General features: G+C 43.3%; 1 protein-coding gene and 1 non-coding gene across 3 annotated transcripts in view; both read left to right on the forward strand.

Moving 5' to 3' along the window:
- The window catches only part of VEPH1 (ventricular zone expressed PH domain containing 1), a 256,104-nt gene that overhangs the window by 34,410 nt on the left and 196,295 nt on the right, over nt 1-25,399 (forward strand). For both annotated transcript variants that reach the window (XM_008266390.5, XM_002716326.6), the window contains exons 3-4: nt 9,587-9,802; nt 23,958-24,132. In XM_008266390.5, coding sequence (XP_008264612.3) covers nt 9,587-9,802; nt 23,958-24,132 — 391 coding nt within the window. The remainder of the gene's footprint in view (nt 1-9,586; nt 9,803-23,957; nt 24,133-25,399) is intronic.
- LOC127483092 (small nucleolar RNA SNORD90) lies at nt 4,548-4,655 on the forward strand. The gene has a single exon (XR_007909056.1). It is a non-coding gene; the product is annotated as a small nucleolar RNA SNORD90 (small nucleolar RNA).

The following is a 25,399-nucleotide window of genomic DNA, read 5'->3' on the forward strand; positions in this document are numbered from 1 at the left end:
CTCTTGTCCCATAGAATCTTCATTGTTATCTTTCATTTCTTCATCAAAAATTCCCATTAGTCAGACCCCTGGAAATGCAGTCCTTTGTTCTTCTCATATCCTAGAGCAGCCTAAGTTAGTGTGGCTATGCCCTAGTCAGCCATCTTGGATCTTCCTACTTTTCCTTGTTTTAATATTTCCTCTGTGTCTAGTTATGTATCTAGATGTAGTTCTATTTGTATATTCTTATTAAATCTTCATTGTATTTGTGAGTTTGGAGTTCTGTGTCTTATATCAATTTTGGAAAGTTCTTATACATTATCTCAAGCACTGGCTTTTTAATCTGATCTCTCCTTTTGGATATATTATCTATTTACTTATTTATACAATAAATATTTATTGATTATGTACTATCTTCAAGCAATATTCTAGGCATTGAGAATATAGTAAACAAAGCACTCAAAATCATTGTCTTTCTATTCTTCATAATTTATCTTTCACATTTCTTGATCTTTTGTGTTTTTCATCTCTAACTGCTATATTTTTTTTATTTCCTCAGCTTTATGTCCCAATCCATTAAGGCTCATTTCAGGTATATCTTATCCATTGTTTCACCTGTATATTGAACTTTTCATTTCTAGGATTTTTAAAAAGCATCTTTCTGGTTCTTTTAACAGGTGATTTGACTTTTTTAATAGAAAGCATTTTCCTTTATACATTGAAGGATTTTGGACATATAATTTTGTATTTTGCAGTCAATAGTTCCATTACCTAAAGTTTCTGAGTATCTTACCTGCTCTATGTTTAATCAGCTAACATGTGCTCATATTGGTTTATTTCCTAGAGTTTTAGAATTTAGGAAATTTAAGTCCAGTTTGAATGAGATTTGGAATGGCTTGGGGTGAGCATGTTACCCCTAAATAGTTTTTGTGTTAGCTTCCTGCAGAACTTCCAGGGGTATTATCAGGTATCAGAGCTTTTGTTGCTGTTATTGTCTTGACTAGGGAAACACTTCAGTGACAGAACAAAGTGTATATATATGTGCCTTTAAAAGTGTGAAGAGTGATGCAAATGCATATACAAAGGATTATTAGTAGGGATGTGAAGGTAGAATGTGACTATAAAAGGTTAGTAATGATGATGTCTTTGTGCTGTACATTATTAAATGACTGTAGAATGAATGTATAAAAATAGCAACCACACAGAGAAATACTTCTTATAACTCACGGTTTGGTATAAATCCAGAGCTGACTTTAAGGGTTCTGAAATCCTTAAGGGAAATAAATTAATTGCTGACGTTTATCGGAAGCTACCCTCCACCAGACACTGTTGTGAATCTGTTCCTTATATTAACTTATTTAATCCTCACAACGATCTTATGAGGTAGATGTATTATTAATACAGGCATGACGGAAAGAGTTTGCACATTCAGTTCCAGACTAGTGCAATAAAGCAAATAACACAATAATGCAATTCATTATTTTTTTTGGTTTCCCAGGGGATATAGAAATTATGTGTATACTATATTGTAGTCTATTCAGTGTACAATAACAGTATGTTGAAAACTATATATGCCTTAGATAAAAAATTTGAAAATACTAACTTTATTGAAAAAAGACTAATGATTATCCGGCTATCTGAGCCTTCAGTAGGTTGTAATCTTTTTGCTGGTTGAGGGCCTCACCTTCATGTTGATGGCTGCAGACTGGTTGCTGCTGAAGGTTGGGGTGGCTGTGGCAGTTTCTTAACATAAGACAACAGAGAAGATAGCTGCTTTTTTTAAAATCATGTTTTAAGTTCTTTTTAAAGATTATTTATTTGAAAGTCAGAGTTACACAGAGAGAGAAGGAGAGGCAGAGAGAAAGAGAAAGAGAGAGAGAGAGGCATCCCATCCACTGGTTTACTCTCCAATTGGCTGTAGATCAGAAGCCAGGAGCTTCTTCCAGGTCTCACACGTGGGTGCAGGGGCCCAAGGACGTGAACCATCTGCTGCTTTCCCAGGCCATAACAGAAAGCTAGATCAGAAGTGGAGCAGCTGGGACTCGAACTGGTGCCCATATGCACTGCAGGTGGCAGCTTTACCAGTTACGCCACAGCACCAGCCCTGATAGCTGTTTCGATGAGTCTTTCACAGGAGATTGTTCTGGGAAATGTTGTGCTGTGTGACAGCGGTTTTCCCAAGGTAAGAACTTCCTTCAAATTATTTTACTGCTTGTTCAAAAGACACAACTCTGCATCCAATAAAGTTTTATCCTGAAATAGAGCAATTCAGACACTTCTTCAGGGCCCACTCGTAGGTCTAGTTCTTTGGCTGTTTCTACTGTGTCTACAGTTCTTTCTCAACTGAAGTCTTGAATACCTCAAAGTCATCTAAGAAGTTGGAATCGGCTTCTCCCAAACACCTGTTAACGTTGATATTTTGGCCTCCTTTCATGAATCACAAATGTTCTTAGTGACATTTACTAATGGTGAATCCTTTCCAGAAGACTTTCAGATCCATCAAAGGAATCACTGTGGATTGCATTGTAGCCTTAGGAAATGTGCTTATTCACAGGGTCACTTGAAAGATGTAACATGACTCCTTGATCCATGGGCTGCAGAATGGATGCCTTATCAGCAGGCATGAAACTAACATTCATTAATCTCATTGTACATTTTCATCAGAGCTCTTGGGTGACCAGGTGCATTGTCAATGAACAGTAATGTTTTGAAAGGAAGCCTCTTTTTTCTGAGCAGTAGTTCGCAGTATTGGGTTTAAGATCTTTAGTAAACCATGTTGTAAATAGGTGTGCTGTCTTCCAGGCTATGTTGTTCCACTGACTGAGTGTAGTTGATTAAGTATTAAAGCCTTAAGGCCCTAGGATTTTCAGAATGGTAAATGAGCATTGGCTTCAACTTATAGTCACCCATCAGTTGTAGTATCTCCTACTAAGAGATCTAGCCTATCCTGTGAAGTCAGGCACGAACTTCTCTCTTCTAGATGTGCAAGTCCTGGATGGCATCTTCTTCCTATAGAAGGCTGTTTGGTCAACACTGAAAATTTGTTATTTAGTGTAGCCACTTGCATCAGTGATGTTAGCTAGATGTTCGTGATAACTTGGTGCAGCTTCTACAGCAGCACTTGCTGCCTCACCTTGTGCTTTCTTTCCTTAAACTTCATGAAACAAGCCCTGCCAGCTTCAGCTTTTCTTCTGCAGCTTCCTCGCCTCTCTCACTCTTCACAGAATTAGAGGCAGGCCTTACTCTGGGGCAGGCTCTGCATGAAGTGAATGTTGTGTCTTATTTGCTCTACCCAGACCCCTACAACTTTCTCCAGATCAGTGATAGGGCTGTTTTGCTTTCTTATCATTCATGTGCTCCCTAGAGTATCACTTTTAATTTCCTTCAGGAAATTTTCCTTTGTATTCACAACTCGTTTGGCACAAGAGGCTTAGCTGTCAGCCTGTCTTGGCTTTTGACATGCCTTCTTCACTGAGCTGAGAGTCCTTTCTGGCAGAGAGATGTGTGACTCTTCCCTTCACTCGAATGCTCAGAGGCCATGGCAGTTATTAATTGTCATGTTTTCAATTGTATTGTGTCTCAGGGAGCAGGGAGCCCCAAGGACAGAGAGAGAGGGAGCTGGTCAGTGTGTGAGCAGTCCCAACACTCACATTTACCCATTAAGTTGGTTACCTTATATGGGCACAGTTTGTGGCACCAAAAATTATAAAAGTAGCATTGATGATCACTAATTAAAGACAGAATAAGAATTAAAATTTGAAATATTGCAAAAATGAATAAATTTGACACAGGGACATGACGTGTGCACATTCTGTAATAAAAATGGTGGCAATAGACTTGCTTGTTGCTTAAGGGTTGCTACAAAATTTGTAAAAAAATAAAATAAAATAAAAACAGTATCTGCAAAACACAATAAAATGAAGTGCCTATGTCTCAGTCTTAAGGCTTAGGAAACTGAGCTATAGAAACATAGGCTATTGGCTGATGCTGCAAGCTGGTCAGAGTGGAACCCAGCACTGAGCATCGCAGGCTGACGTAGCTCACGTTCTTAACCACCATGTTATCCCTGAAGGGAGAGAAAGAGAAATGCTTTCGCCCTTCACCTTGTAATAACTTCATTCTTGTAGACGTCCGCTCCCCTGTCACATCCACTCTTCCTACCTCCACCTGCTTTATCTCAGATGTTCCACAGTCCCTTTTGCCACTGGCCATCCCATATCCATTTTCTGTGCAGAGAAGGGTTATTTAAAAAGGAAAAGGATGCTGATGTGGAGGTGTAGTGCCTGGCTGAGTGGCAGTGAACCATCCTGATTAACCAGGCCAGGAGCAACATGACTCATGGCTTTTTCATTGTCCTACAGTGAACTTGATATCCCCACCACTTTAGAATAAATTACTTAAAGATTGACAATGACCAGGTCACTATGAGAAATAAGCTCTAAACTCAGTCTTATGGGTTGACACTACATAGACCTAGTTATTAGAAGTTGCTTATTTTAATAGACATGGACACTGATCACAGATCGAGCTCAAACATAAACACAATGCACACGTATATATTTCCTAAGAATGAGGTGTTTCCTGTCTTATGATGAATTTCAGAGGGCAGATTCTGATGTGAAAATTTAATTCATCATTGATATCCTACTATGGATTCTGAAGACACTAGAAAAAAAGGTGGGGGGGACACAGACTGGAACGTTTTCTGTTATGAGAACACAAAAAACCCTAATTTCAAAGATGAATCCTCACCTACAAGCTATAAATGATTCAAGTATATCATTAAAATGGTTTAATTTTTTTTAGTATTTGTTGAAGGAAGTAGTTAACTGCTTATTCAATATTTTCTCCCTTTTTGGGAAAATCTCCTTTATAGATTTTTTCTTAGCTTTTCTTCATGTCAGATACAGGATTTGAAAATACAACATCTTTCAAGTTGAAACATCTGTTTACTTTTCAGTAAAGTGCTATGGAGTAAGAAATTCTAGCTCATAATAATATCAAAAAAGTTCATAACTGATGAACCTATACCTAATCTATTAGTACATTGGCTATAGTTTTGACCAGTATGAAGTGATGTCTTCATGGACAGCTGCCTAATTTTGAAGTTGGAGATCTTAGACTATATGCCTTATGTTCATCAATCTCAATGATTTTAAAGATCCCTGATAATTCAGTGAGTTCTTAGCTTGGAAATTGAGTCTTGGTGTCCATGAACCAAGACACATATGTAGCTACTTCAAAAAAATTTTTGTGGGAAAATAGAGTCACAAGATAAGTTTATTTTGGTGCAAAATAGGAGTTGGTTCATTATGTTTCTTCACTTCATCTATATAAGCCCTGTCATCATTGGAGTCTCAGGAAAACAAACTCTGAAGTGGTGACAAGCACATAGGAAACTTGTCTGGGTGTGTTCTCAGAAACAACACATGTTTGGGGTGGATGAAGTAAAACTGGGAAGAGGGAGAAGATGAACTGTGATGCAGTTGTAAAAAGGACCCCAACCAATCTCACAGGGATCTGTGGAGCTGGGAAGGTGCTGCAGAGTGAACTGAGGCAGGTGAACAGGCCTTCCTGTCCCCTCGAGTGTTGGTCCTTGGTTGCAGGCTGAACCAAGACAGGGAAAAAAACATTGAGCAAGGCCCTCCCCTCCCACCCTTTTAAAAAAGAATCATTTTTTTTGAAAGGTAGAGTTACAGAAAGAGAGAGAGAAAGATCTTTATTCTGCTGCTTCACTCCCTAGATGGCCACAATGGCCAGAGCTAGGCCAGGCTGAAGCCAGGAGCCAGGAGCTTCTTCCAGGTCTCACACATGCGTGCAGGGTCCCAAGCACTTGGGCCATCCTCTGCTGCTTTTCCAGGCCATCAGCATGGAGTTGAATTGGAAGTGGAGCAGCTGGGACTTGAACTGGTACCCACACTGGATGCCGGCCTCACAGGCACTGCTTACCATGCTACACCCCAGCACTGGCCCTAAGGCCATTCCCTTTGACCAAAGATTTGCAGGCAGGCTCAGCTATGAACAAACAACTGAGAAAATGAACATCTCTGTCCTAGAGGAGGGGATGTGGACAGCGTATCATAGTATGCACAACCATCCACCCCTGGCACCATTCAAAACGATTTGCTTTGTGTAATAAGAGTATCCCATATGGAAACAGCTTTGCTGAGATGTGGAGTCATCTGAGGAAGTTTTTTTTTTTTTAAGATGTGTTTATTTATTTGAAAGGCAGAGAGAAAGACAGAGGGGTAGACAAAGAAAGAGAAGAAAGCGGGAGCTTCCATCTGCTGGTTTACTCCCCAAATGGCCACAGTGGCCAGATGTGGGCCAGTCCATAGCCAGAAGCCAGAATTTTCTTCTGGGTCTCCCACATGGGTGCAGGAGCGCAAGGACTTGGGCCATCTTCTGCTGCTTTCCGAGGCGCATTAGCAGGGAGCTGGATCAGACATGGAGCAGCCAGAACTCAAACCAGTGTCCATATGGGATGCTGCCTTTGCAGGCACTGTAGCATAGCTTAACCTGCTGAAGAAATTCACAAGAATGTTAGTGTGAGGCTCTTACACTCTCATTGCCATCAAGGCTGCAATCAGAACTCATCGTCTAGGCCGGCACTGTGGCGCAGCGGATTAACACCCTGACCTGAAAGCGCCGGCATCCCATACGGGTGCTGGTTCTAGTCCCAGGTGCTCCTGTTCCAATCCAGCTCTCTGCTATGGCCTGGGAAAGCAGTAGAAGATGACCCAAGTCCTTGGGCCCCTGCACTCACGTGGGAGACCCAGAAGAAGCTCCTGGTTCTTGGCTTCAGATCGGCACAGCTCCAGCCGCTGTGGCCAGTTGGGGAGTGAACCATCAGATGGAAGACCTCTCTCTCTCTGCTTCTCCTTTCTCTGTGTAACTCTGACTTTCAAATAAATAAATCTTAAAAAAAAAAAGAACTCACCATCTCTAGTCAATTACTCCTGTCTGGATGATGGCTTCTTTCTTTATCTGCTCATCTCTTCGACACACAGAGATTGAAGTGACTGGGAATATAACACCATTTGATGGTCATTGTTTTAGTGGATAAACGGTCTCTTGGAGGATGTGCCCCATCCATGCAGGATATTAATGTTGAGTGACCACTTTGAGAGCCTACTCAGAGTTCAGCTGTTCTGGGGTGGAAGGAGGAAGGGTTGAGTTATGTGGTAGGACTGGTGAATCCTAGATCATGTGCCCACTCCTAATATCCTTTGCTTCATAGTGGTTGTTTGGCCTGATGTAATGTTGTCGGGCCCTGTGTGAGCACAACAAATATTCTGTGAACCTTTAGATAGAGGTTAAGTCTTACACCCTCTGGGTAAGAAAAATAAACCCAACTCTGCATCACATGTCTATTCCATTCAGTATAACCAAAGTTTCCTGGGGTAGAAAACGCCTAATACGATAACTTGGCACCCACGTGATTAACTGGGTTCCTGTAAGGATGGTGTCACTGTGAGGTTCAGCCTTGGCCTCTTTTGCTGGCAGGCTGCACACCTAGGGAGTGTTGGGGGATGCATAACTTCTATCCCTCATCATCATTTCTTCATTTGTGTACCCACTGGATCACATTAGAGTGGCAGATGACACTCATGTTGGCTAATGGCATTTGGCTGAATCATTTTCTCTACTTGGTTTTTAGTGTCTCTTCGGGGGTGAATGTTCTCTAGGGCATTAATATGGAGTGAAAATGATGTTTAGATTTTGTGCTCCCCCCCACCCCAAGTATTCACACCATGCTTCTCACCCACGATTGCTCATCTCCAGTCTCTCAGTCTTTCTCCTTTTAGTCACTTGGCCATTCAGCCAAGCCATCTGCCACTGCACATGATTCCGAGCTGCTACCTATAGATTTCTTGTTCCCCTCAAAGTTAACGAGCAAGTGCATGGACTGACGTTCTGCCTATTGGGAGATTTTTTTTCCTAATTTCTTACTTTCATCCCTGAGCAAATATGTACTATCACAGCAGGCAAATTTCTAGTGGCATCCACATGCCAGCACCCACATCAGGATTTGTCCCTCTTCTGTCCTAAAGGAGTAAGTGTGCCCTAGGTGTAAGGTATCATTTCTGTAGTGGTAGATAACACAGGGGCCTGAGCCACCAGCTTACACAGCTTATCTATGCCACCTGCCCTTGTTAGTGTCTAGTCTAAGATGCACCATTACCTAGTAATATAATTGAACTTCAAAAGCTAAGAAAAAGCCAAAACATAACATAAAATAATAAGACATATTCAACACCAATATAACTATCATAACACTTCATGCAATTGAGCAAAACTTAACTGCTAAAGGAAAAAGGTTTTTAGATTGGATTCTAAGGCAAAATCCAGAAAATGAAATATATATTCCATAAAATAATTTGCAAATGTTAATGATGAAAAGTTAAACAATTATTTATTTGATTGTAAAAATAAATGTCAATAGTTATTCAAATGAAAGCGTGTCATTTTGATATTTACAAAAAAGTCACATATTCAAAGTTAATACATAAGGTAATTTTTTTTCTTTGTCCACTATGCCGACTGCCAGATAAAGGCTAGGAAATGATGCTTTGAGATAGAAAATCAATGCTCATAGTGGGTAAAACCACCACCTACAATGCTGGCATTCCTTATCATTGATTCAAGTCCTGGCTACTCCACTTCCCATCCAGCTCCCTGCTAATAGCCTGGGAAAAGCAGTGAAAGATGGCCCAAATACTTGGGCCCCTGCCACTCACATGGGAGACCCAGAAGAAGCTCCTAGCTCCTGGTTTTGTCTTGGCCTAGACAAAGATCAGAACATTTTATATGAAAACTCAGAAACTAAATTAGCATTCTTTTTCTGATAACTTTTATGTGAAATAGCTTAGGAAATTCTAGCCAACATAATATATATGAAATTTATAAAAGGTATAGATATAAGAAAGTATGAAATCTTTCTAGAAAACCCAAGATCGCAATCTGAAAATTTATCACTTGAATCAGCTCTCTTTAAAAAAAAAAAAAAAGATTTATTCCTTTATTTGAAAAGCAGAGTTACAGAGACAGAGAGAGACAGAAAGAAATCTTTCATCTGCTGGCTCAGCCCCAAAATGGCCACAGTGACAGGAGCCCAGAGCTTCTTCCAGGGCTCCCACATGAGTGCACAACGTGGTTGGGGAAGGTTAAACTGGGTTGGGGAGTTATTTGGATTGAAAAGGGAGAGAGGAAATGATGTGTTCAATTGTGTCCAGAAAGACAGAGAAAGCTACTGCGGGAAAATTGGGAGGCTATTTAAAACATTTCACCAGTTACTGAAATGGAAGAGTAAAAGGTAAGCCCTGCCCTGTAATGGACTCAGAATCTGAGACAGCTTGAAGATTAAACCCACCTGCAAGCAAGTTATTAAGCTTCCTTGGACGCTCACTATCTCCCTCTATGGGTGATAGCAGGAACCTGCTCCATTTCAGCAAATTCCTGTATCTGTGCCCAAGAATATGCTAATTGGGCTTCACAACCTTACCCCTCAGCACGCCCATTTTCTAAACAGGTGACTTAGTATTTTGTCCTTTCAAGGAGAATTTTCCGGACAATTCTTTAATATGAAGGCTCTCTTTCCAAATAGGATTACCAAACCAATAACAATGACCAGGCAGTGGTTGAAATCTGTATAACAAGAATCACGACTGCCATCAGAGAGACAGAGTCCATTGAAAAGCACGCCAAGGCCCTTGTGGGACTCTGGGACTCCTGCTTGGAACACAACCTGAGGCCCCCCTGGAAAGACGAAGACACTCCTCATGCAAAAATCGCGTCTGACATCATGAGCTGCATCTTACAGGTACGTCAGTGTTCAGCATCAGGCTATTTGATACGGGCTTGGCAGCTTATGTGAACACGTGATGTCTCTGAAGCAAGATCCAGTGTTTCTGTCATGTTCAGATGTTGTAAAAGGACACCACAAAATATCAATAGCTAAGCCAGACTGGCTGGTAATAAATGAACTGAGAAAGTTCCGTTGAGCCCCTGCTATATTCAAGACACAGTTGAGAATTCAAATACCTCAGTAAGCCTCTTTTTAGAGATAAGACGTGTACATGCAAAAAGTTACAATAAAGCAATAGGTGCCAAGATCCAAATGAGGAATACTGGAAAATCCCAGAAAGACCTCTTTCATCCAAGGAGATCAAAGAAGTGAAGGCTGACCTGAGGGAAGGGGGCTTGGGATGTGTAGGGAGAAGGGACTCAACCACTTTAAATGTCTCTATGATCCGTGAATTCTCCATGATGATATTTGTACATTCTGACCATGTTTAATTCCTTCCTTTGATATAAACAGGAATTTGGAATTGTGGTTCAGCCATGAACCAGTTGTATAACGTCTAAATGTTGCACAAATCATGTAAGTTCCTAAGCCACAGTGACTTCCCTGTAGAATGCCAATTAAATGACATTAGCCATCACAAATTTTATCTGCCAATGATATGGACAGATGTTTCTAAAAAGAGAATTCCGTAGGCAACCGTACATTTAATGTCTCCTGCTTCAGCTCTCACAGTGTTTCATCGTGTATTAAAGGCTCTGAAAAGTCCTACAACATAGGAGACAAGTTAACTCTGACTGTTTAGTCCAGCATTTGCCAACCCGGTTTGCTTATGGAGCTCCTGGCCCTCCCCCTTTTCCAACACAGCATTTAGGAAAGTCCCTCAGAGCTCACGTTCTACCAAACACACTTCAGGAAATTCTGGTCACATTAACATGCTTAGCAATGTGTGTGGCAGCTAATATGAGAATACTTTAAGAAGCTAGTGGAAACTTGGACTTAAAAGATAAGTGTGCTTCAGTGCAAAAATAATTGAAATCCAGGCATAGTCTTTTTCATAATAAGCATTCTCCATGAACTTTTTGAACCCCTCATGTTAGCTTCCTTTCTTCCTCTCCTTCTCCTTTCTCCCCACCCCCACCCCCGCCAAATTATTTATGCATATATGGAGCATATTCCACTCTGTCTGCTCAGCCTATCAACTCAACGAAGGCCTCTCCAGGTACCATCACTCTGTTTTGCCTTTGTCCCCAGGGTTAGGGCTAGGTAGGGAGGAGAAAGGCATTTCAACAAACTTGATCACAGATTAATGCTGTCTGGGTGAAAAGTCAGAGCTTCAATACACCTGTGTCTCACTGATTGCCTTGACTATCTCACTGATATACAACAGAAGCATTACTCACCCCAAGGTGCCACCTCACAGACATCACAGTGATACAAGTCAGCCCTACTCTCTGGCTCCCACTGGCACTACCTCGTAAAAACCTAACACAGGCCAAAAACATGAACCATAAATGTAATTTTGAATGTTCTAGAAGTAAAAAGAAACAAATGAAATTGATTCTGATGGCATATTTTCCTCTATCTGCTATCTATACAAGATACTGTCATTTCACCTTGGAATCAGTATAACAAGGGATGTGGCCTATACTAAGCCCAGTCAATCTGGTGTGTGTTTTAGCACACCTTAGCTTGGCCTACTAACAGTTCAGGTGCAGAGGAGCTTCCGGGGTGGGGACTTTTGTGTCAGCACAGTTCTCAAAAGTCAGAAGAGGTTTTCTGGGAGGATACTGTATTTGGAAACATGTTGAGTGTGGGCAGGAATTGCACCAGATAGGCAAGGCAGGACAAAGGACATTCCAAACAAAAATCAACTCATGCAAAAGTACATTTTGTCTAATATGTCTGGAGTCAGAGAACTGTGAGCATGCTACCCTTCTAAAGATCCCAAGTTTTTTTTTGTTTTTTTTTGTTTTTTTAAAGACAGTCACAGAGTGGGAGAAACAAAAAAGGAGAGAGAGAGAGAGAGAGAGGAGAGAGAGAGAAAGAGAATCTATCTATCCTCCCAGTTCACTCCCCAAATGGCTGTCATGACCAGGGCTAGGCCGCGCCAAAGCCAGGAGCCAGGAGCCTCCTCCAGTTCTCCCACGTGGGTACAAGGGCCTAAGCACTCGGGTCATCCTCTGCTACCTTCCCAAGCACATTAACAGGGAGCTGGATTGGAAGAGGAGCAACTGAGACACACACTGCTGCCCATATGGGATGCTGGCATCACAGGTGGCGGTTTTACCCACTATGCCACAACGCAGGCCCCAAGGTCCCAAGTTTTAACAGTAAGGGATGTTTTATTCTGGGTGAGCCCTTATGTCTCATACATCAAAGGAGAATAGCCAGCAAATGTTTTTGAGAAGTAGAAATGCAAAGCTTAGTGATGAAGATGGTAAAGAGTTTGTAAAATTGTTTAGAGCAGGGTCCTGAGGTCGAGGACGGATCATTTTGCAAGGGACAGAGATAGGGGCTGCGGGATGGGCCCCTTGATTTTAGAGGGTCGAGTGAGTCACAGAACTGGGCAACTCAAGGACAGTCCAGGAGGAGGCAGCCACAGCTGTACTGGAAAATTGGAAGCCCTCAAAGAAACTAGCTTTCAGCAAAGTTCAGCATCTTGTCCAGGCCACCCTGGGATTTGTTTCCAGAAAGTCAGCCCCCAGGAGCCAAAAGCAAGGCTGTGGTCAAGACACTTGTATTTAGCTTTCATCAAAATTTAAGGGGAACTTTTTAGGCTCCAGTAAACATTGAAAAGATGATTTTGTACCCCCTTGTAATTTAGGTTCTTGTGGGAATCATGTAGAAATCAGATGATTCTTTTTTTTTTTTTTTTTTTTTTTTTTTTTTTTTTTTTTTTTTAGCAAAGTAGAGCAGTAGCCCAACTTTCAAAAGCTAAGTACTCAGCATTTTTAGTTACTTTCTTTTCTTGGTCTCTGTATTTGTGAACTTACCCTGTTTACCTTAAAATAACTTAAAGTTCCAGAACTCATCGACTGCTTCCTCAGTATACAGTCAGTGCACATATGTTGCACACAGTCATGAATTTCCTCTCTTTCTCTCCTTCCTCTCTCTCTCTCTCTCTCACCTGGGGCCATGTGCCTTTCCAACCAATGCTGGGTCCTTAGACAAGTGTCTCAACTTGACATGCAGAAAGTGTGGGATTGGGTCAGTTCACCTCCCAGGTCACTTCCCAGTCTGAAATTCTGCTGTCCTCAGCTGACGCTGAGAGGTAGAGCAGCAAAGAGCTTTAGAGCTTGACGGCTTCGGAATCAGACTTTAACACAAGTTATTTTCTCTCATGATCTCTCTGCTCTTATCACCTACAAAATAGGGATAGTGGTACTTACTGCTCAGTACTGCTATGAGGGTTAAAGGTGGTATCACAGAGGCTTACATATTACAATTGGTGCATAGTTTGTGCTCAATGAAACTAGTGGCTTGTAGCTAGCAAATAAATTGAGGGCCTTGTAGGGAAATGGAAGTGAATATCAACTAGCACCATTCAAGACATCCAACTGCGGAAATCTAGTACTTCCAGTTGATCATGGTAGGTGCACATGAAGAAGTTTTACTGTAAAATAAAATCTATTTGTGGTCTAGTCACAGGTGAACATGCCTAGTTCAAACTAAAACTTATCTAGGGTGAACAGCTTCGTCTGACCAAGTTCCTTTAAGGAGTTGGCTGCTGCCCATTTCTCTACCACTGGGAAAATCCTGAAAACAGAGATACCCCTGCAAGGCACATTGCATTCTAGGACACATGGGAACTTGGAATCTTGGTTGATGAAAATTAAAGTGCACTTTGGCAACGCTGTAATTATTGACATAGAAAGAAATTCTAGAGAAGCACCAGGCCCACCGTCATGAAGGCTTGGAGCCAATGGCTGGGCTTCTCCTCACTGTACTGGCTGGAGCAGTTACAGCCTCTTTGCCAAACAAATTGTTTAGCAGCGCCATTGCCATGTATTTAACCAGGTCTGAATTTTGTGTCCTCCCGCCAACTCTGCGACCCTTGTGGATGACGGTGTGAAGACGGGGATCATCAAGGAGGGCTTCTGGGGATAGAACAATCCCGAGTTCACTGCAGGAAAATCAGAAAGCATCTGTTTTTTCCCACACCTCAGTCCGTTCCTGTCCAGGGAGAATCACACAGTGTGAAGATTCAAGTGCTGCCCCTGGCTGTCACTGCACATTGAGAGCCTGGGACCACAGCGGGCACCTCCTTCACACCTCTTACAAGGAGGGGCTGGTTATGTCAATGTAGACGTGTCTTTAGTAGGCATTGCCAGCTCCGCTGTTAACCAGTAGTGTCATCTTAGGCAAATCGGTCTTTCTGTGCCTAACGTCCTCCGGTGTAAAATGCAGGTGGGAAGAGTAACCGCATCCCAAGTTTCTGTGAGGATTAAATGAGTAGATGTTAAGTGTCTGATAAAATTTAGGACACAGGATGCCCTGTGGGAGTGTTAACTCTGGTTGGGGTTATGTCCTCTACCAGAGACTCTAAAACAGCACTCAGCACATTCTAACAAGCTACTAACTTAAGTATTTTTTTAAGATTTTATTTAGTTATTTGAAAGGCAGAATTACAGACAGAGAGGGAGAGACAGAGAGAGAGAGATCTTCCAACCACTGGTTCACTCCCCAGATGGCTGCAACAGCTGGAGCTGGGCCAATCGGAAGCCAGGAGCCAGGAACTTCTTCAAGGTCTCCCACTCAGGTGCAGGTACACAAGGACTTGGGCCATCTCTGCTTCTTTCCCAGTCCTTAAGCAGAGAGCTGGATTGGAAATGGAGCCCATAGACACCGCAGGTGGAAGCTTAACCTATAACACCAGAGCTCCGGCCCCTTAACTTAAGTATTTATTACAGCCATTGTTTACTGCCTGTCTCCACCTTGCCCACATTAGAAGCTCTGTTTTATGTACTGAAATAAACTCCGAGCCTAGAATAGTGCCTGGCACATAGTAGGTGCTCAAATAACCCTTATATAATTTGAATGAATGAGCTCAGGAGACCTGAGTGCCCTTTGGCTTCCAAGGCAGCTTGCTGTGCTCCGGAGCAAGTGTCAGTACCTAATCTTAAGACAGTGGATGAGATGGGAGGTGTCTGGGACACACACACACACACACACACACACACACACAGATTCCTGAGACACAGTCTCATTAGCAGACAGGAAATTCACGAGAAAATTTTAGTCACGCGTGCCACTTAGATTATATATTGCTATGAATCAAGCATCTCATAGTTAAATCCAAAATTAGCGTGACTCGCTGACTGATGATACTGGGTGGATAGCCACAGAGCTTTAAAGATTACATCTGCACTTGAGTATTTCTCGAGCTTGATCATTTTTATGCCTCTTTAGTTGAATCCAAGGCCTGAGAGAGAAAGAGTTTTCTCGTTGCCGTAGCCTCGGGTGGATATCTCTTCCCTCTCGCTTTAGCCTTTTCCATTTGCAAACACTGGGAAACGTTTCCAAAGTGCATTTTCAAAAAGAAAATCTCCACCACCGAAAGCCCAGACGGGTGCTAATCTAGTTAAGAAATGGACTTCTTGGCATCGTGGAACAAGGCCCTCTTGTTTACCTCTGCAGCTAGATGGGACTGCGCCTGGGAGTAAGTCTATTTCTTCACTGGATGTGTTGTGAGCACTGAACGGTGCGTGAGATGGTATTCATTCTAACACGTTCGCATATGCACTGAGGGGTAAGTTCTGTCATGGGCGCTGGCATGGTCAGCTGCTGTTCCAGTGGTTGGTTTGTAGTGCTGTAACCATAGGGCTTTTGCTGCAAGTGTCCCATTAGCATTTCTGTAATCCAAATAACTCCAGAAGTAAAGTCATTTATTTCGTGGGCCTGAGATCTCCTGTATCAGCAACTCTTTGCTGCCCTTAAGAGTGAAACACAGCCATTGCAAGCGAGTTGTTTGCTGCCTGTCAGGTGCAGGAGACCCACCCACTGTCCCTCCAGCCTCTTCTTGACCTCCCAGCCCCTCACTTAGCTCTTGTTGCCATCAACGGTGTCATGGCTGCTTGGTGCAGGAGGAACTGTCTAGACACTGTGTGGAAACCAAGCTGCCACGGTGGCAGTCCCCCAGTGTTCATCTGAACTATTTGCTCTTTGCTTAATGTTTCACTTTTTGTGGCATTGGAGAGGTTTCCAAACAACACGTGTAGGTGTAAAACAGAAAGATGGAGTGTGCTAAAGTTTCATGTGGTTTCTTTTTTTAATGATCACATTACACGTTTCAGGGGGATTTTATACTTTTCGCTGGGAGCCACACTTCGGAGACTTTAATAGCTGGCCATAATTTGCCTCTCAGACATGTAGAACTGTAAAAAGAACATGATTGAATTGGTTAAGACAGCCGGGCTTTTCATAGTTGCTGGCAAGTGCTAGCTCACCCCACGGTTTCAAAACATCAGTTGCTGGGAATACTAATTGCCATGGATCTTTATTGTGCTTGTCTGTTTTTATAGTTGTAGGGAACCCTTAATGTCCCCACCTTTGGTTCTAAGTAAATGTGCTTACAGACAATGAAAGATAGGTGCCTTTCTTCCTGCAAGTTATTCTTGGCAAAAAGGCCTAATGCAGTTAAAGTAAATTTGAACATGTAATTCTTTGCTGTAAAATTACGAGAAGAAATGTATTACCGCGTTCCATCCTCAAATTTAGAATTTTAGCCATTCATTGTAGGAACAAGGATGTGTCATCGGAAAGTGAAACCAGCAAAGCCTCCAGGTAATGGGGAAATTGGCTGCCTGTAGGAGGAACCCAAGAATTGCATAGTTGAGACTGAGGGGGCTTGGGGAACACCTCAATGCTCTAATTGCAATAACTTGACTATAAGCTCACTGGAACAAGGATAATATATAATTATTCTTGGAGCCTGCACTGTGGCGCAGCCGGTTAACACCCTGTCCTGAAGCGCCAGCATCCCATATGGGCTCAGGTTCTAGTCCCTGGCTGCTCTATATCCGATCCAGCTCTCTGCTATGGCCTGGGAAAGCAGTAGAAGATGGCCCAAGGCCTTGGGCCCCAGCACCTGCCTGGGAGACCCAGAAGAAGCTCCTGGCTCCTGGCTTTGGATCGGCCCGATCTGGCAGTTGGGGCAATTTGGGGAGTGAACCAGCAGATGGAAGACCTTTCTCTCTGTTCTCTGTCTGTAACTCTACCTCTCAAATAAATAAAATATTCTAAAAATGTTTTCTCTTGAAAATAATTGTATCATAAATCTTTTTAAATTTGAGAAGCAGAGAGACAGATAGAATTCCCTTCTGTTGGTTCAAATAAATAAATAAATCTTTAAAAAATTTATAGTTATTCTTGAGGAAAGTGACAGGGTGATCTGGCCTTCTTAAACACCATATTTCTGAAGAATATTAGTGAAAGACGGTGCTTAGTTTGGGCTCGTTATTTTGTCACCTTTACCCACCTCTGCTGGGAGCAGGGAGACCAAATCTGGTAGATGGAAAATTCTGTCACCAGAGATGAGGACTACATTGTAGGGCAGGTGCATCATTTCGGGGAGGTTTCACCATGACCTAGGTAAAATATCCCTCGGTATCTCTCTTTGTGGTCATCTGATTTCGCACCCATAAATGTACATTCTGATTTCTAATCTGGCTCCTTGGTGTCCTGATAATGTGCAAGGGGAGCCTGAAGCCAGACCTGGGAATGACCACCCTCCCTGTAGGTGCACTGATCACACGCCACCTTCTGGAATTTCTTTGGTGTGAGTTAGCCTCCATGTATCCAAACAATTCTGCTAGGCCTGATCAAGCTCTTGCCTGGATTTCTGAAGTTCCTCGGGGAAGAAAGCAACCCCATAGCTCATCGCATCAGTCATGGGCGATCCAACGGAGCCCACTGAAAGTCACGGAGAAGGAGACCATCCAGACCATGGCATTCAGAGAAGCTTTGGAGAAGTGTAGCTGTGCGCCGTGGTCCCGATACCTTGATGGCGTTGGGAACTCTAAGGTGGATGGGACAGAGACTTACTGGGTGGAACTTCTGTAGAGACACAAGATTCAGCACCAAGGAATAGAGTTCGAACTTTCAACATGGCTGGACTGGTTTAATGGTGGAATATCGAGTTAGGTTGTAGATCACCCATTTTCTCTGCTGGGTCCAGAAAAAAATGGATGGATGGAACTGCAGGAAAGGATTACAATTTATCAGTTCTATTTTGCTTCTGGTGACAGCAGGGGTGAGGGGAAAGTTTAAGCACAAGAGGCTTAATTGGCTCATTTAGAAAAATTTACAGGGAGAATTGGCCTCAAGCAAAGCCTATGGTATGAAGCTCAACTGATATTACAAGTTGATTAGCCCTTATTTGAAATGCTTGGGAGCAGAAGTATGTCAGATTTGGGATTTTTTTTTAAATTTTGAAATGCTTGCATATACATAATGAGATGTCTTGGGGATGGGACCCATGTGTAAATACAAAATTCATTTATGTTTGATCCACATTGTACACATGGCCTGACGGTAATTTTATACAACGTTTTTAGTGGTTCTGTGTTTTAACTGGGTCCCTTCTCCCGAGGTTGGGTGTGGAAATTCCCCGGGTAGGGTCGTGTTGGTTTCAAGATTTCTGACTTTCAGACTCGAGGTGCTCAACCTGTCCTCATTTCTCTCACCTGTCAGCAGGTCTCACACAGGTTCTCACAAGGGATGGCAGATTCTCCTGCTCTTTCCTTCTCAACAGTTTTCATCCAACAGCTGAGAGAGGATCTGTCTCCTGGCTCCTTAAGTCTCACTTGAGAGCTTGCGCATCTTTGAGCGTAGCATGATGTTTGAGTTGCTTGATTGCCCTGGAGAACGAAGGTGAACATGTTGTCATTGCAAGTACCTAGACGGCTCCCCAGACAGGAATTAGGATGGAGTCTCCAGAAGAATGAACAGGTGCTGTGCAGGCGTGTAGTGGAGCTGATGGTTTAGAGGTGGGGAAACCACAGCAGTAACATTTTCTGTGACTTCAGGAAGTATTTATGGATTGGACGGCAAGATATGAACTTCACAATGTAATCCTCACTAACTCTCTCAGGAATATACATTTGAGTGCCTCAGTTGTTCCATAAAACGGACTTTACCTGACTTGGCGTGAATAAATGAATCATCTTCCTGATATCATCAGCCTTTATTTACCCTCCCAGATGCATTGAGTCCACTACTGTATGTCATTGTCATTCACAGAACCCTAAGACACAGGTTGTTTATACTTGAGAAAATATTTAGTCCTGTATTCAAGCTTTTTAAAAATCTTTTTTTATTATTATTTTAAAAACTTTGAGAGGCATAATGATAGAAACAGACATTGGCCGGCGCCGCGGCTCAACAGGCTAATCCTCCGCCTGCGGCGCCAACACACTGGGTTCTAGTCCTGGTTGGGGCACCGGATTCTGTCCTGGTTGCTCCTCTTCCAGTCCAGCTCTCTGCTGTGGCCCTGGAGTGCAGTGGAAGATGGCCCAAGTGCTTGGGCCCTGCACCCCATGGGAGACCAGGGTAAGTACCTGGCTCCTGGCTCCGGATCAGCACGATGTGCCTGCCGTGGCAGCCATTGGAGGGTGAACCAACAGCAAAGGAAGACCTTTCTCTCTGTCTCTCTCTCACTGTCCACTCTGCCTGTCAAAAAAAAAAAAGAAAGAAAAGAAATAAAAATAAAAATAAAAAAGAAACAGACATACAGACAGAGTTCCTATCCTCTGGTATACCCCCCACTTGCCCTCAATGATTGGGGCTGGGCCAGGTCAAAGTCTGCAGCCTCATCCTGTAGGGTCCACACTGTTGGGATGGGGGGGAGGGTGGCGACGGTGTTCCTCAACAAGAAGCACTGGAGACAAGTCTCGGTGAACATGTCTGTTTATTAACAACAAAGCACACCTTTTAAAGGGCAGGCAGAGGGGTGTAGCTAATTCAAGGCAACATTAATTCTATAGGATAGAGCCAATATTGGTGCCGCTATATTTCTCCAATCAGCTTGAAGGTCACGTAGCTAAGGTAGCTTTCCAGGTGTCCTGATGGACTTGGGCCACACTGGGAGCTGTTTACCTGATTGGCAATCACAGGGCCCTTTAACAGGGAGTAGGGGTGGGGGAAATGTGCCTGGGGCTCTCACTGCCTGCCAGCACTCAGGTTGTGGGGTTCTTCCCAGGAGGCATTGTGTGCCATGCCCTCTCATTCTCCCGTATGGACAGGGCAGGAAGACTCCCTGCCAGGTACAGGATCATCCACAAAAGTCCAGGGCTGGGAATGCAATCTATGTCTTCTGTAAGGGTTGCAAGGACCCACTACCCTGGGTCATCCCTGTTGCCTTCCGGAGTCTGCAATAGCAGGAATCTGGAGTCCTGAGCCAGAACCAAGTATCAAATGCAACCACTGTGATAGGGGATGGGGGCATCTTTACTGACGCATGAGCTGCCAGGCTAAATGTGCCATACCAACCTAACTTTGAGCCCACTTTAAAAAAAATAACAAATTTGAAATTATATGATTATACTTCTTCTCCCGGAAAGCAGTCATATCATATCCTAATGAATTCTCACCAAACACAACCCTATAAACAAAATCCAGACCAAGTTAATGATGAATTAAATTGGTCATATTTTCATGTTTTGAGACATTTTGATGTCTTCTTTTGTAAAGTATCTGTTCAAATCCCTTGGCTATTTTATTTCTTTGCTTGCCTGTTTTTTCCTTTTTGATTTGAAAGAGTTTTTGGTATCTGCTCTGGGTACTAGTGGACTTTCATTAGAAAAATATCTTCTTCAAATATCTTACAAATATGTGCTCTCAGTCTTTGGATTATCCTCTCACTTTTTTTTCCTTAAAGATTTATTTATTTATTTGAAAGAGCTACAGAGAGAGGGAGAGACAGAGCCATCTTCCATCTGCTGGTTCACTCCCCAGATGGCTGCAAGGGCCAGGATTAGACCAGGCTGAAACCAGGATCCAAGAGCTTCATCTGGGTCTTCTATGTGGGGGGCAGGAGCCCAAGCACTTGGCCTATCTTCAGCTGCTTTTCCTAGGCCTTTAACAGGGAGCTGGTTCAGAAATGGAACAGCCAGGACTCAAACCAAGGCCCACATGGGATACCAGCATTGTAGGCGGTGGCTTTACCCACGATGCCACAATGCTGACCCCTATCTTCTCACTTTCTTAATGATATCTATTTATGATGAAAAGTCCATAATTTTTACATTATATGATTTTTTTCTCCTTTAATACTTTATTAGTTATATTTAAGGAAAGCTTTGCCTCCCTTGAGGCCATCATGTTCTATTTTCTTTTTTTTAAAGATGTATTTATTTATTTGAAAGGCAGAGTTACAGAGAGAGAGAGAAAGGGAGAGGGAGAGGCAGAGAGAGATCTTCCACTTGTTGGTTTACTCCCCAAATGGCTAGAACACCCAGTCCGAAGCCAAGAACCAGGAGCTTCTTCCAGGTCTCCCACGTGATGGCAGGGGCCTAAGCATTTCAGCCATTCTCCGCTGCTTTCCCAGGTGCATCAGCAGCAAACTGGATTAGAAGAGGAGCAGCCAGGACTTGAACTGGCAGCCATATGGGATGCTGGCTGCAGTAGTGGCTTTACCTGCTACGCCACAGTGCCAGCCCCTTCTATTTTCTTCTCCACCATTGTTTGGTTTTTTTTCTCCTTTTGATCTGTTATCCATCTTGAATTGATTTTTGTTATGGCAGATATTGGGATCAAGATACATTTTTATCCCATAGTTATATCCAATTGGCCTAACTGCCCCATTTCTAAGATGACATAATATTGCTTAAGGACTCTCTGTATCCATGACAATTTTTGACTCATGTCATTTCTTTTGTCCTTATTATGTGAGTTGACATAGTAAAGGTGAAAGTCTCCATTCAATCTAAGCATGTAATAATCTTTTTAAGATACAGAGGAAAGTTTAAAAATAAAAGTAGTCCTGGAGGCTGGTGCTGTGGCGGAGCAGGTAAAACTGCCGCCTGCAGTGCTGGCATCCCATATGGGCACTGATTCAAGTCCCGGCTGCTCCACTTCCAATCTGTCTCTCTGCTATGTCCTGGGAAAGCAGTAGAAGATGGCCCAAGTCCTTGGGCCCCTGCACTCATGTGGGAGATTTGGAAGAAGCTCCTGGCTCCTGGCTCCTGGCTTTGGATCAGCACAGTTCTGGCCATTGCAGCCAACTGGGGAGTGAACTAGCAGATGGAAGACCCTTCTCTTTCTTTCTCTGCCTCTCCTTCTCTCTGTGTGTAACTCTGACTTTCAAGTAAATAAATAAATCTTTAAAAAAAAGTAGTCCTGGCTGTGCATTGTGTTGGTCAATATATGGACTCTGCTGCGATAAAACAGGTCTAAGAATAACACTAGGTTAAATAACATACATCTTTATTTGTCTCTCACTGACCAAATCAATGGTAGCAATCCAGGGCTGATATGGTGGCTCAGTGCACAAACCTAGGCACCTTCTGTCTTTCTCTTCTCTATATTACTCATGGTCCAAGAAATTGTTCTAGTCTTTGTTATTATATCCTCATTGAGTCAGCATCAAAGAAAGAATGACCAAGAGATCAAGTCATTTTATGGTAGCAGTAACCTAACCTAGAGGTTGCCCACATCACTGCCACTTCTAGCCAGTGGCCTTAACTGTACACATGAGCATATCTAAATGTCAAGAGGGCTGAGAAATGCAGCCTTTAGATATTAGAGCATGTATCAGCTGAAATTTAGGAAATATACTGTCGAAGGGGAAAGAAGTGAGTAGCTAGTGGCAATGAGTAACTTCTGTCATACTACTCTTGCCTACCATTCTAGGTGTTTCTTCAGTGTTCTCCATGGGATGCAGCCAAGCCGAGATAGGGATTACCTAAATGCAAGCTTTTTTAACATGACAACTCTCTTCACAAGAAGCCCAGAGCCTGGAGAGTCCTCCTGTGCCAGATGCTTGATGCTGCGTCTGCTTTGGAATCTGAGACTGTCTGGAAAGGTTGTGATAGACATCTTGTACATGAGGCCTAGAGGGCTGAGTCGCAGCTCCATGGTCACCCAGCAAGATGGTGACAGAGCTGAGATTAGAATCCCAAGTCTGGCTTTTCCATCGGCTGCCCTTCCCACACTGTAATGTTCTCAGCTGACAGCTAGCACAATAGTTTACATTCTTTTGTTACTTATTCAATTTGCCAGATGTTTATTAAAGACATACAATAAGCCCATACTTTTGAGAGGATCTGGAAGGCATAACCCAGCAGTGGAAAAAGCAAACACTTTTCATATAAAGAGTTAGAGAAAAGCAATCACATTTTACTTATAATAATATCAAGTCAGCTTCCCACATACATTGTGCACTGTGTAACTTTTACCAGGTGGTCGGCCTAAGGGGTGGTTGATAGTTAGAGGTAATGAGTAGGGTTTTTAAGAAAACAGTGGATGTTTTTCAAACATTATTCCCTAAGTCAGCAATTAAGTACTAATAGCACTATTTTATAGGTAAAAACATTTATGCTCATTCACAAAATAAATCAAGGGGATGATTATTTTAAGAACCAGAATTCCTTTAGGTTTTAATCTTATGTTTATTTTTTCTTCTGAATATGGTTAGCTGAACCTTTAGTTTTAAAGATACAATCAAAAAGCAACTTTGTATACATTTTGATTGTTTGCCTGAGTAGAAATCTGATGGCTATTCCTCTCATCAGTGACTCTGGATTACTCTAAAGATCGATTCCAAACTCCTTAGCCTGTCATGCCAGACCTCCCACTATCCTGCCCTGCCTATCGCTCCATCGCCCCACCACCCCAGTGTGCTCAGCACATCCCACACTGTAGCCGTCCTGAACCATTTACAGATCCACAGTGCACCATGCACTCACCTTTGCCGCCACGCGTGCTCTTCCTTCTTCCCTCTCCGACCTTGCCATCATCCAGCCATCTCCCACACATCTTGCAGCTCCCAGCTACAGCACCGCCTCCTCCAGGAAGTCTGGACTGGGTTAGGCGTTCATTTTGTGCTCCCTTTGCCCTGAGACCCCTGCACCCCGCCTCCCAGGTCCTCATCAGCTATGCTAACTGATAGCCTTGAAGGCTTTCCAGCAAGTGTTCCCAGGGTTCACTTTGTTATCTTCTTGCGTTTCCTCAGAATTACAGCCGGCCCTCTGTGATGGCATTAGCCATCCCCATCGCGGTGAAATTCCTGCACCGAGGCAACAAGGAGCTGTGCAGGAACATGTCTAATTACCTGTCCCTGGCCGCCATCACCAAGGCGGATCTCCTGGCTGACCACACAGAAGCCATAGTCAAGAGCATACTCCAAGGTACTGTGCAAAGGCTGAGCTCGGGTCGTGTTTTGGGTGTTGTCTGACAGCATTTTCAGGAAGCATTTATGAGTTATGGAAAGCAAGGTCTAGAGCATTGTGACACTGACTTTTGCACTTGGCTACCGGTTGGTTGACTTGCAGGTGTGTGGGGGTTTATTCAGGCTGGCAGAGGCTGTGTCTCGTCTCCTGGCAGATGCATCGCTTGGACTCATTAAATGAGGTGCAGGTGCTCTTCTGTCTTAGTATCTCTCGATTCGGAGAACTGTCTTCTCTATGCTCCTGGCCACCTCACATGACTACCGGCTGTGGAGAGCTTCTCTCTAATACTGAGGGAAGACTCCCTCTGCTGTCAGTGGTAAATGGAAAACCTCTTCTTCCTTTGCTTCTCAGTTACAAGAAATGTCTTTTCTTAGCTAAAACACCCTGGGAAACAAGTAATGACTTAAATGTGAACATAATTGGGAGCTGATTGACAAGTGTGTTAAATATTAGTCTGGATGGTCACATCAGAGCACCTCTGTTCATAGGTCCAACATTGAGATGAAAGAGAAGGTCAGGTTGTCCATGCAAAATATTCTCCTTGTCTTCTCTTGTTTCCTTTAGTTCCAAGTCTATCAGAAACCATGTTTGTTTGTTTGTATTTGAGGTCAGAGATCAATATATGGAATTATTTGCTATGCATCCAAGTGTCACCAATCCGTATTAATAAAAACACGCGAGGTCCGTGAGTATCTCAGCCCACACGTTACTGACACACAGCCCTCCAGCATGCTCAGAAGGAGCATCAACTCCTTGTCAAGTGCTCCCAGCCCAAGTGTCTCGTTGAGTCCCCACATACATCTTGTATGTGCTGTCTTCCAAAGACACGCAGGCCAGGCCAGGAGCCCAAGCTGCTACCTGTCCGTGCATCCTGCATGGCACGTGGTCATGATGCCCCCCTCCTGCACTGCTCTGAGCTGGTTGGTGCTGAGGCTGCTCCTGTGGAAGGCCCAGGGATGGGCTCCACTCTGGGAACGCCATGCTGCCCTTCCCAGGATGGCAGCCTCTGCATCTTTGTGCTGGTCCACCTGTCCTCAGCCTGCTCAGTCCACGTGACAGCCTATGGCAGGAGGAGAGAGTGCCAGGCCTTCTCCTTGGTGTTGTACCTTGGCAGAGAGGCCCCAGAGCAGATTGCTTGGCTCCCAGTGCCAAACTGTGTTACCAATTTGCAGATGATTCTCTTTTATCTAAAACTCTCTTTCCTCCCTGGCCTCAGCCATCCACC

This window comes from Oryctolagus cuniculus, chromosome 4 (genome assembly GCF_051225735.1).
Source record: "Oryctolagus cuniculus isolate XC-2025 breed Fujian yellow rabbit chromosome 4, ASM5122573v1, whole genome shotgun sequence".
Classification (NCBI taxonomy): domain Eukaryota; kingdom Metazoa; phylum Chordata; class Mammalia; order Lagomorpha; family Leporidae; genus Oryctolagus; species Oryctolagus cuniculus.